The sequence below is a fragment of the Salmo salar genome, chromosome 05, assembly GCF_965601325.2.
Source record: "Salmo salar chromosome 05, fSalSal1, whole genome shotgun sequence".
Taxonomy (NCBI): Eukaryota; Metazoa; Chordata; class Actinopteri; order Salmoniformes; family Salmonidae; genus Salmo; species Salmo salar.
In genome coordinates this window covers 32,582,501-32,595,716 of record NC_138295.1, presented here as the reverse complement: position 1 = coordinate 32,595,716, position 13,216 = coordinate 32,582,501, and the positions used below count along the sequence as shown (strand labels likewise).

Genomic DNA, 13,216 nt, shown 5'->3' with positions numbered 1-13,216 from the left:
ATCTCTACTTGTGGATGCAGTATTAGTCTGGGAAGTCCCTGTGACATAGGAGTTGGGATCAAGATTAGGACTTGTGGCTCAACATCTGCTTGGATTAGGACTGGGATGTTGGTCTCGTTGGACATTTTCAGTGATAGAGTATATTGAGGCAGATGAGCGTAGATTAGGAATGCATAGTTCCTTTTTTTCAGTTTTGTTAATTTTGTTTTGAGATATTGGATTACGTACAAGACAGCAGTGGGTTGCAGTGGGGTTGCCTTTGGTTCAGGGTGTCACCTCAAAAGCTGAGAGACATTTTGATCATTTTCTGTGCTTGTCTTTGACTCTTTCAGGAGTACAATGGAGAGAAGACCAACAACGGCATCCATTACAGACTACAGCTTCTTTACAGTAACGGTAAAACCATGATAATCTCTCCAAACATATTGCAGAGTTCTCTCTCTTCTCACTACTCTCTGTGGACAGATTAGTTTTATCACTTCCAGGAAAAACAACATTAAATAAAAAAGACAACACTAACATAAGTGATAATCCTTATCACATCTGGAATAGTATTTGACGACCACCAAATCCTAAAGTCTGTTTTGGTCATCGGGGAAAAGACTTGAAATTTTAACACTGATCTGTGCTCATTGAAAGCGCACTGCTTAGACTTCGGTTGGCATGGATTTTGTTTTGAGACCACATCGTGCGAGGAGACGGAAGACTCAACTGGTTGGTGTTCAGAACAATTCAACAGTAATCAAAATATGTAGTATGTTTTTTTAAAGCACACAGAAACGGTGAGAAAAAACCGAAGCCTGACACAATTACAGGCAAGAAAGAGCAAAGCAACTAGCAGTTTTTCATGATCCTTTTTGAATACCCCTGTCATGTTTATGTCATATTCACGCTCCGTTGCATAGCTAATAACAGACAAGCAATCATGGCTGATATTTAATTTGTTTGTGAATGAGAATTCCTTGTTATCCTAGAGGAAAAAGGCAGCGGGAGCGAGGAGAGCTCTGCAGTTGCAACCGGGAACGCAATAAATAATAAAACCTCAGGAGCACAGACTTTTGCTGAGGGGGGTTAGAAAATCTTGGTCTACATGACAAGCACTACAGAAAACATAAAATACACTATGGGGACACAAATAATAACAGAATTCATTTAGAAGACATTATTCGAAATCAGTATTTTATGTTATTCTTTCTGTGCAAGAAGCGAATTAGCATTTTAGGCTGATGTTTATATTGTTGTTGCTCAAGACATTTCATTTGGCTAAACCACACGCCTACTTCTATGCAAATGATTTACAGAGTAAGATGACGTTAAAATGGTTATTCTGTCAATCGATCTTAACATTTCAATATACCATATTGGTGTCATGTATTATTACATTGTAATTGCAGGACATCTAATACATGTTTGTGTTGTGTTTTGCAGGCATCAGGACAGAACAAGACCTGTTTGTACGGTTGATAGACTCCATGACCAAAGTGGTGAGCATTCTCCTTACACTACAAGTCATACTGCAACCCACCACCTATTTTGTACATAACGTAACATGAGTCAACCTATCCGTCCTGGGATTTGAACCCACGAACACAGACAACCTTCAGTCATTTTACCTGCTGAGCTAAAGTACTATCAATTTACTGTACCCCAGTGGCAAAGAACTAGTCTTGACCAGTCAGACTAGAAGACATAGGGGCAGCTGACACCAATGTAGCAACCTGGCTCCACCACACACTGTACTGTATACTCCTCCCCATCCACCCATCCTCCCTATCCCTATCCCCAGCCCACCCACCCACCCTCCCTATCCCCATCCACCCATCCTCCCTATCCCTATCCCCAGCCCACCCACCCACCCTCCCTATCCCCATCCACCCATCCTCCCTATCCCTATCCCCAGCCCACCCACCCTCCCTATCCCCAGCCCACCAGATCTTCCCTATCCCCATCCCAATCCATATCCCCAGCCCACTAGGCCACCCCTATCCCCAGCTCACTAGGCCCTCCCTATCCCCAGCCCACCAGGCCCTCCCTATCCCCAGCCCACCAGGCCCTCCCTATCCCCAGCCCACTAGGCCCTCCCTATCCCCAGCCCACCAGGCCCTCCCTATCCCCAGCCCACCAGGCTCTCCCTATCCCCAGCCCACTAGGCCCTCCCTATCCCCAGCCCACTAGGCTCTCCCTATCCCCAGCCCACCAGGCCCTCCCTATCCCCAGCCCACCAGGCTCTCCCTATCCCCAGCCCACTAGGCCCTCCCTATCCCCAGCCCACTAGGCTCTCCCTATCCCCAGCCCACTAGGCCCTCCCTATCCCCAGCCCACTAGGCTCTCCCTATCCCCAGCCCACCAGGCCCTCCCTATCCCCAGCCCACTAGGCCCTCCCTATCCCCAGCCCACCAGGCCCTCCCTATCCCCAGCCCACTAGGCCCTCCCTATCCCCAGCCCACCAGGCCCTCCCTATCCCCAGCCCACCAGGTCCTCCCTGTGTCGCCATGTCAGGCTGTCACAGATCGATGCGGCAACCAGGTCCTCGACAAAGTGTCAGCCACGGAAACCAATCAATAGCCCTTAACGTGCTACAGCGACGGCGCGCTGGAGACAATAATCCTGACAACAACACGAGCAGATTTCTACCACGGGTGCGCCACTCAAATCCCTCCCTCCTGCCTAGACTTGGACAGACAGACATGCAGACTTTGCATACTGTAGTGTGTCCTCCTGCAGACAGGCAGCCCAGTAGCTGCCAGTGGGGGGCCCGAGTCTATTGATTGGCTGTTGTGTGTTAGAAGCCTCTTCTCAGACACTCCTATTGGCAAATTCAGCTGTAATACAGTATGGAATGCATTTACCTGGAAGGCAGTATGTGGCACACAATAGGAATACAAATAATCTCACTTTAATGGTGAATGTTTGGGCAAATATATCTGTTTGATATCCCCCCTCAATCTGCCCTGTCATCCTCCAAAAAGCTGAATCTTGAGTCTTGACCTTTTTTGACATGGTGGTATTACTCACACACCTCCATGAAAAGTCTTAGACTAGCTCCAGGGCGTGGAGCGGCTACTTGAATCAGAAATTATGATGTATAAATATCGACCCGATACCCCCCACATCTTCTCTCCTCCCTCCTCCTCACACACATTCCCACTCCCATTCTCTTGTCCCCATCGCAATCCCCACCCCTTCTGGTGAAATTGGACGATTTTAATATAGAGGAAGGGAGGCTGGGAGGAATCAATAATGCAGAAGTGGTCGTTATCCTAAAAGTATTGTCCCCTTGGGGTGTGTGTGTGTGTGTGTGTGTGTGTGTGTGTGTGTGTGTGTGTGTGTGTGTGTGTGTGTGTGTGTGTGTGTGTGCGTGCGTGCGTGCGTGCGTGCGTGTGTGTGTGCGTGCGTGCGTGCGTCCGTGCTTGTCGGGGGCAACCGACCACCTAGGTGGACGAGGTAGGGTTAGGTCATTGGGCGAGTGAAAGGAGTGGGATAAAGCACTCCCTCCATCCCTCCATCCCTCCGGCAGTGGAGGTATAGAGAGAATGAAGGAGGGAGCAGCTCCTCTCAGTGGTCATTCGTCATCCAGGGCCGACATGACAGCTCCAGTGAAGGATGCCCAGGGGGTGGCATGTCTCTTACGGGCCTAGCATAGCCATCTGTCTGGGAGGGGTGCAGGAGTGGACGGGTGGAGGACCGGCCGGGCCATTCTACAGCACGTGGCCTTCCACTACAGGAGGGCTGCCCCGTCAACGGCCCCCTCCATCTCTCCAGTCTAGCCTCCGATTAATAATCAAATCAAATTTTATTTGTCACATACACATGGTTAGCAGATGTTAATGCGAGTGTAGCGAAATGCTTGTGCTTCTAGTTCCGACCATGCAGTAATATCTAACAAGTAATCTAACAATTTCACAACAACTACCTTATACACACACAAGTGTAAAGGAATGAATAAGAATATGTACATAAAAATATATGGATGAGCGATGGCCGAACAGCATAGGCAAGATGCAGTAGATGGTATAGAGTACAGTATATACATATGAGATGAGTAATGTAGGGTATGTAAACATTATATAAAGTGGAATTGTTCAAAGTGGCTAGTGATACATTTATTACATCCAATTTTTAATTATTAAAGTGGCTAGAGATTTGAGTCAGTATGTTGGCAGCAGCCACTCAATGTTAGTGATGGCTGTTTAACAGTCTGATGGCCTTGAGATAGAAGCTGTTTTTCAGTTTCTTGGTCCTAGCTTTGATGCACCTGTACTGTCCTCGCCTTATGGATGATAGCGGGGTGAACAGGCAGTGGCTCGGGTGGTTGTTGTCCTTGATGATCTTTTTGGCCTTCCTGTGAATTTTTTCAGCCTCCTGAGGTTGAAGAGGCGCTGCTGCGCCTTCTTCACCACGCTGTCTGTGTGGGTGGACCATTTCAGTTTGTCCGTGATGTGTATGCCGAGGAACTTAAAACTTTCCACCTTCTCCACTACTGTCCCATCGATGTGGATGGGGGCTGCTCCCTCTGCTGTTTCCTGAAGTCCACGATCATCTCCTTTGTTTTGTTGACGTTGAGTGTGAGGTTATTTTCCTGACACCACACTCCAAGGGCCCTCACCTCCTCCCTGTAGGCCGTCTCGTTGTTGTTGGTAATCAAGCCTACCACTGTAGTGTCGTCTGTAAACTTGATGATTGAGTTGGAGGCGTGCATGTGTAACAGTGTAGGTTCCGTCCCTCTCTTCGCCCCAACCCTGGCTCGAAACAGGGACCCTTGCACACATCAACAACTGACACCCCACGAAGCATCATTACCCATCGCGCCACAAACGCCTTGCAACGCAAAAGCCTTGCAACGCAAGGGGAACAAGCACTTCAGGTCTTGGAGCTAGTGACGTCACTGATTGAAACGCTATTAGCGCGCACCACCGCTAACTAACTAGCCATTTCACATCGGTTACACATGGCCACGCAGTCATGGGTGAACAGGGAGTACAGGAGAGGGCTGAGAACGCACCCTTGTGGGGCCCCAGTGTTTGTTGAGGATCAGTGGTGGAGATGTTGTTTCCTACCATCACCACCTGGGGGCGGCCCGTCAGAAAGTCCAGGACCCAGTTGCACAGGGCGGGGTCGAGCAACACTTTTTTTTTTACAGTCCTGTTTCAACTGGTATTTACCTCGTAGTTACAGTGGCGCTTACACTAATAAAGTGTCATCCATTTCTATTGTAGTTATTTAGCAGGCACTGATAACGAACACATGCACAAAGCCTTTCCAATAATATGTAGTCAGAACCTTTACAGGGCTATGATCAGAAATTGTACAGGGCAAGCACAAGTTTGAGTACAGTGACCCAAAGAAGACTTGTACGATTCCCATAAGACTAAACAAACATAAATACCTGCTGCTCTCTTCTTCTCCTCAGGCGATCCTCTACGAGGGCCAGGACAAAAACCCAGAGATGTGCCGCGTCCTTCTCACCCACGAGATCATGTGCAGGTGAGTGCCACTCTATAACCCACTGCTAACCATTACAGGAAAATGCAACATTTAAAGGGATACGTCACCCCAAAATCATGGGTCCACAGATCCTTCTGGTTCATATAGCAGAATCTACGTACACATATTATTGACTCCAGGCCATTACCTGGCAAACATTTATGTTGGGGTGAATTTTCACTATAAGTAATCAGCACAAGGCTCAAGGTTACCTCAGCCCACTAGTTTAGCTGACTTCCGTATGTCTAAAGTCCCACTGGTCAAAATCAGTGAATTGCATACAGGAAGGAGCTTCCTGATTTCTCTATATTTTTGGGCTCCAGGTATACCTTTTCGTGCTATATGCATCTCACCATACAGCCCTATAGGGTTGTCCTCATTAAATAACTATATTTGGATTGAAGACCATGCTGAGTACTTATCTGCCCACTGTGTGTCTGCTGGGTGGGGGCCCATGTTAATGGGGGGGCTATGTGTGTGTGTGTGTGTGTGTGTGTGTGTGTGTGTGTGTGTGTGTGTGTGTGTGTGTGTGTGTGTGTGTGTGTGTGTGTGTGTGTGTTTTGATCGAGATTGGCTGGGAACAGGTCTGTAGGGGGGTTGGTTGGAGCCTGGTAGGAGTGAGTGTTAATTATGCAATACAGGAAGTGTGTGTGTGCCGCCCTGGACGCTGGGGGGTTGAGGAGCTTCACGCCTTGGCCCACAAGAAGCCTCAGCTGGGTATACTAAAAAGAAGAGGGAGGCGGAGGCGGTTGAGGTCGACTCTGCCTTTTGCCTTTTCCACTGACTCAGTCATCACTGTTGGAACCCAGTTGCCTATGCATTATTTTGCTTTGTAAACAAGATCAATTCAAGCAAAACCTGAATCCGGAAGTTTCTGGGGTAAGACGCAAGAGCACTCTCCTAGCACTGTGAGAAGCCACTTTTTGATTGGTTGGATCAATAAAAAAATATTTACAGGTCCAGAAACAAAGAAACATTCAGCTGGGTGTTTATTACAGTTCTCACAGCGCTGGAAGAATGCTGATTTGTCCCACCATGGAAACCCCCGGTCTGTTATTTTGAATGAATAAGGCAGACTTTTAGTCATTATCGTACTAATGTTATGACCTAGCTGGGGAAACCATATTGTGTCTTATCTGAGGGCTATCTCACGGTTATCTCATGCATCTTGTTACGCGCTTCTAAGCTGATTTCAAACAGTGCATGGAATGACATTCACTGTTTTTTAAATTCCGTTGAAAACGGTTGATATCGAAGATGCGGGGAATTCTTTGAGCGACGGACCCATTGTCTCTTCCTTGGAGATCCCCCCCCTCGGATACGAGGCTTCATTTTCATAATGACGGTTCCACTCGGCGTCGGTCATTAAGTGATTGAGTGCGATTATTAACCATCATTCCCCTGATGAATGGCGTCTTCCCATTGGCTAATGAGAAGGGGATGAGAGACATGCTCTCTTTCTTCATCTATCTCTATCTCCCCTTCTGTCTCCCAGGTGACAGGGACGTGATGGTTGAGGTGTCTTTATCTAGTCCCGCCTGGTGTTGCTACCTGGCTCGCTGCTGTATAAAGTAACACACTCAACCTGCAGAGGAAGTATACTGTGGCAGCTGGTAGGGACCTGCTCAGGCATGGCCATGTGGTCCCTGGTGGTGGCACATGCTAGTTCTGCTTGGAGGCTTGTTCCTTTTTCTAGAACTCTCTGAAGACAGAGGAGTTTTCTCATCTTAGAGTTAAAAGCACTGAACCTACTGAGAGGTTTTACAATTGAAAAGATTTTCAACAAGTTTGTTAGTTGTTAATTAGATAGACATGACAAAGTTATAGATTTGTAGGATCAAAATGGAAGAACTTGTACTGAACTTTGCATAGCCCCTTTATTTACATTGTTTTAAAAGGCCTTTATTTAAGCATCAAAATATCACTGCTTGACATACACAAAAATATTAACTTAAAGGAATGTTATATCATTTTTGTGCATCTTTGAGCGATGTTCTATCGGTTCCCTAGGTCATTTCATGTTTTCCTGTGCAAAGCAGGCAGAAATACAGCTGGTATGATGAGTTTTGCATCTACGGCAATAGCTCAGATACACATGAAAACAGGAAATGACCCCGGGAATCGATAGAACATCACTCAGAGACGTTCAAAATAGGTGAACCTTTCCTTTAAATATGTCAGTAGTTTATTAGTAAGTGGATTTAATTGTCACTGTATTCCACTTAATGTGACTTGCATTGGCTCATGATACCAACACAGCATTTTCCCCATTCTTTAATTTGAGACCGGCTCTTCCAGAATCACCAAATGGGGCTGTGTGGTAGTCAGTTGGCATGGGCCAGTCATCGGAGGACTGTACATGGACTGGGCTCTGTGTACCAGCCCCGGTGCCAGGCTGGAAGAAGACACGCCGTGTGAGAGAGAAAGGCTTGCCACGGGCGTCCTCTCCCAGCCAAGCCGGCTGCCTGCCTGCCTGGCTACCGCATATCATTAGGTCTGGCCACGGCCCTCATGTTTGGGCTGGGTAATTACAGCACTTGCCCTTTGAAAACCAGCCTTCCATTGACAGCCATTCACTGTGTTCGCGTCTTATCACAGGCCTGTGATCCAACAGACTGGCTCTGTTCCCCCTCCCTCTGATGCCCGTCTTCAGGTTCCTCAGGGAGCCTTTGAAGGCTTCTCTTGTTTTTTAAAGCTAAACTCTGATAGTTCAGCTTCGAACAATGCTGAGACAACCTGGTTTGGTGCTTAAGTAGATTCCACTTGTGGGGATCATTTGAAGTGGGCCTGGCTGGCTGGAGAGCCAATGGTAATAATGCTATTGACCAAGGCATGGTGCCCATCTGGGGCTAAAACTGGCACGCCAGGCTCACTTCTTATTGTAGATTCGGTGTGGGTCCTTTTTTTGCTATATCGACAAATCTTCAAGTAGGCTACAGTATCTGTGATTTTGGCCTCTGGTTCTGTGCTGTGGAGCTCACTGGACCGGCACTGCTCATGCTCAGGCTCATGGCTTGAGTACTATTTTTCAGCTGTAGCTGAAGAAACCATAGTAACGTTGACTGGATATCCAGTACTATATCTCGGCTGTAGCTGAAGAAACCATAGTAACGCTGACTGGATATCCAGTACTATATCTCGGCTGTAGCTGAAGAAACCATAGTAACGCTGACTGGATATCCAGTACTATATCTCGGCTGTAGCTGAAGAAACCATAGTAACGCTGACTGGATATCCAGTACTATATCTCGGCTGTAGCTGAAGAAACCATAGTAACGCTGACTGGATATCCAGTACTATATCTCGGCTGTAGCTGAAGAAACCATAGTAACGCTGACTGGATATCCAGTACAATATCTCGGCTGTAGCTGAAGAAACCATAGTAACGCTGACTGGATATCCAGTACTATATCTCAGCTGTAGCTGAAGAAACCATAGTAACACTGACTGGATATCCAGTACTATATCTCAGCTGTAGCTGAAGAAACCATAGTAACGCTGACTGGATATCCAGTACTATATCTCGGCTGTAGCTGAAGAAACCATAGTAACGCTGACTGGATATCCAGTACTATATCTCGGCTGTAACTGAAGAAACCATAGTAACGTTGACTGGATATGCAGTACTATATCTCGGCTGTAGCTGAAGAAACCATAGTAACACTGACTGGATATGCAGTACTATATCTCAGCTGTAGCTGAAGAAACCATAGTAACACTGACTGGATATCCAGTGTTGTTGTCTTGTGGGGCTCATCTGACTCACTGGCCTGTGTTCTCAGTCATTAGCTAGCCGGGGTGTTAGCCTGCCCGGGCCCGGGGGGAAACGTCATTAAGGCGGTATTGTGGACGCTCAGCCAAGGTTTGTTTTCGTGTGCGAAGGGCGCCGGGTCCCCCGAGGGGCCCGGCAGTGCTCCTGGGGTCCAGTTTGTTTATAACACTTCTTTCTCAGTTTGAGGAGGTTGTCACCACAGCAGCACCACTGGGTTTCCAATGCTAATTGGTCTCCTGGAACTTTGCTAATGGTTCCAAGTAGCTGTGGGAATAAATTATTGTGGCACGCTCTATGGCAACAGTCACACACACAAAGACCAGGCAAGAAAACAGTGCTCAGTTTGTTTTTCTTCTACTTACAGATCAAACGATGTGATAAATGATTTATAAACTTGGTTCATTTGGCATTCGGTGGCTCGATTTGAAGCTTGTTTGTCAAATGGCAATTTGATTCATGACAGCATGGGGTGAGTGTGTGAGCATAATTGGTCCTCGGCAGGTCATGCAATATGATTCATTTTTAAGAATAAGAGGGTTTGTTTCAATTACCTTTAGAATAACACATTTATATTTAAAATGGGACCTAAGTTATTGTAACAACCCGCAGAATCAGGACTCCCATTTCAATTTAGTCACTACCTAAAACAACGGATTTTGAACGTAAATGTACAAAATGCATATATTGAATCTAAATAAATGTTCTGAATCCAATGTAATTATCACTAAATGGACTGCTAAACTACTAGAAAGTAGTACCACTACCAACAAAGCATTGTGTGAACGGAAAGCCCCTCTTTCAGTTCACACAATATAATTACACTAGTTTCAATCCGAATGAATGGGAAAACAATCCTTACACCCAATGTCCACCAGATGCCTATGCATTTTGTTTGGCCGGATGTCCAGCCCACATTTTCCGTACGTTACACACATGTGCTTCACTTTTCATCCAGCTAAAAGCTAGCTAGCTAGTCATCGCACGGTAAAGCAATGCACAAGTTGAAAATATTGAAGCACGCGGCCTAGTGTGGCACCCCCAACGTAGCTTTGTGTACTGCTCCATTGAAAATGAATGACTTCCACCAGAACGCAAAGGGTTTGATGCATCTGGTGGTCACTAGGCGTCATTGTCCACCGTTGCATGGCGACCAACCACCACAGAAGAGCACATTTGGCTGAATTCAGACCCCCTTCTGAAACGGCATGCTACCGCATGAGCAGTTGGGTAGGGGCAGAGAGGCAGTGGCACAGACCTGGGAAAGACCAGGGTGGCCATGGTGATGGCACGGGGGGCAGGATGGACGAGCGGAGGGGCTGGAGAGAGAGGGAGGTGGCTCAGCACCGGGCCGGCTGGGCCATCACTGGGCGCTGTCCAAACTGTCAACGAGTCAATGAGAGTGACCTTGGCTGGACCCCTGCCCAGCTGGATGGTGGGTCAAGGTGGGGGGGACGGGGGTTCGGGGGACAGAGGGGTGAGGGGGAGAAGAAGGGGAGGGCAACGTGCCTGACGCTCAGCAGATTGTACATGGTTCCTCCCTGACTCCATAGCATGCTGGCGGTATGCCCACTGTTACCAGAGACAGTCCAACAAATGATAGCAACAAATGACAGTAAATGTTTTTAGTAAACGTGAGTGTGATAATCATTTGTGTCTTTCTTTTTCTCCTAGTCGTTGTTGTGACAAGAAGAGCTGTGGAAACCGCAATGAGACGCCCTCTGACCCGGTCATCATTGACAGGTAAGGACACCTTTTTTCCCCTCCTTCTGTCTTTCACCGGTAGAACAACTTTGACAGTGGGCCCAAGCAGGTAAGCAGGACCAGGTCTTCGTGGTTGTGTCTGTATCATTGGGCCTGTCAGGCTGGCTGGGTTATAGTGACCTCTTCCAAAAGGACAGTATTGGCCTCCGAGGGCACAGAGCTCATTACCAAATCCATGTTGGCTCGTTAGACTGAGCTTGGAGAATGGCCAGGGACAGGAGAGCTAGGAGCCCGGAAACCAGTGACCCACACATGCAGTCAAAACAGACGCACACGTGCGCACGCGCGCGCGCGCACACACACACACACACACACACACACACACACACACACACACACACACACACACACACACACACACACACACACACACACACACACACACACACACACACACACACACACACACACACACACACACACCTTCTCACCTCTTGTTGCCATGGGGTGCCTTTGATAGGTGTTGCAGTCCAAAGCCACAGAGATCGTGCCACGCTGTGTTTTCAGGAATCAGGGTCAGATCGCATATTATTTTCTCTAGTCATATCTCTAGCATATATCTTCACAACGACGCTACTTTCAACACACACACACACTAACACGCACGGCTACATACCACACACACACATGCAGGACTACGCACCACACACAAACACATGCATCACACAAATACATATCCATTCACTCTGAAATCCCAACAGGCCAATCCTAGGGTAGAGACATTCAGGAATGTCCCTGTGCCACATCATCAACTAGAGTGTGTGTGTGTGTCAGTGGTCACCCCAACATCTCCACGCTCGTTACACCCCTCCCAAACAATTCCAAAGTGTTTACCAGCGACAAGCCCAGCTCTTGATTTAGTGGCGGACGGCCTGTATCACTGCATTTTAGTGCCCTATTAAGAAGTACAGGATTTATGGGGACGCCGTCTCAAGCTCCTTAAACCAACAGATAAATCAGTTAGCCAGGGTGGCAGGGTGGGTGGAGGGTTGCTATTGGTGACCAGCGATGCAAATCACCTCCATCAGTCGCCACTGTAAAGCAGTTAATGCTGGCAATTCATGCCCACCCACCCCCCCCCCAACCCCCCTCCCCCCCTTAGAGACATACACACATGCAGCCGCTCTATCTCACACACACACACACATGCACACACGCCCACACACACACCTCTGTTGTTTCAAATGATCTGCAGACCCTGTAAATCAAGCTCTGATTCTGCTCTGCTCTTTCACCTCCTCTCCTAGGATCATCGTTGATAAACACTAACACTAACACACACACACTAACACACACACACACACATAATCAAATGCATGCAAGCGCACACACACTCCATGTATAGCCAGCATGTGACTATATAGTGATGAAATTGAAGCAACTTCATTCAGAAAACAATCTTATGAGGGTTTGGTGACAGTGTCCTCTTTTCTCTTGCGATCATTGACTCTGCATTACTCCTGCCTTAAACATGTCTTACATGCCTTCTCTGTGACATATCACATTGGACATACACACTTGCCCCTATAAGCAGCATAAGGGATGGGTAGGGGGTACATTTAGTTGGTTGGACTCTGAGGTCGACCCTCCATCTAAAACCAGGAAGCAGTTTGTATCTAGTGCTATCATTTAATGGGGCGAATCCTGCTGAAGCAAGCAGAACGCGCCAAAGGGCCGGGGTGAAATATTGGGTTGCGGGCCTTTAAACAGGTGTTATTACAAGCTAATATTGCATTTAGATGGCCGGCCAGTTCCCCGAGTGGGACCATAAATTCTCAGAGACTGTCAGTGCTTACTGGGGGACCAGTGGCTAATTACCCAGTATAGACCTCACTGGCCCTAATCTACCTCCGTCTCCCCCTATCTTCCCCCTCTTCCTTCACCCTCTTACCGTAATGCCCCCCCCCCCCCCCCCACCTTTCTCCTCGTTCTCCCTCCCCCCACTCCCTCACCCCCTCCCACTTCCACTAGAACCATTTGCTGCTTTTGATGTCATTCTCTCGGGGTTAAGTGGCAAGGGACATGGGAGATGGAAAGAGGCGCCCTCAGCATTCAACGTCCCTTCATTCCCCCACCCCTCATAGCTCTCCATGCTCTTTTCTACAGTACGAGCCACTAGCCATCCCCTACAGTCTGTCAATGGACATTTGTTTAGGGCTGTCCCTCTTGGTGTCGGTTGCTCTTTATGAGTGACTCGCA

General features: G+C 47.7%; 1 protein-coding gene across 8 annotated transcripts in view; it reads left to right on the top strand.

The window, feature by feature from the left end:
• LOC106604646 (transcription factor COE3) overlaps positions 1 to 13,216 on the top strand; it is a 100,712-nt gene that overhangs the window by 14,453 nt on the left and 73,043 nt on the right. For all 8 annotated transcript variants that reach the window (XM_014199492.3, XM_014199490.3, XM_014199491.3 and 5 more), the window contains exons 3-6: positions 333 to 396; positions 1,429 to 1,484; positions 5,411 to 5,484; positions 10,928 to 10,996. In XM_014199492.3, coding sequence (XP_014054967.1) covers positions 333 to 396; positions 1,429 to 1,484; positions 5,411 to 5,484; positions 10,928 to 10,996 — 263 coding nt within the window. The remainder of the gene's footprint in view (positions 1 to 332; positions 397 to 1,428; positions 1,485 to 5,410; positions 5,485 to 10,927; positions 10,997 to 13,216) is intronic.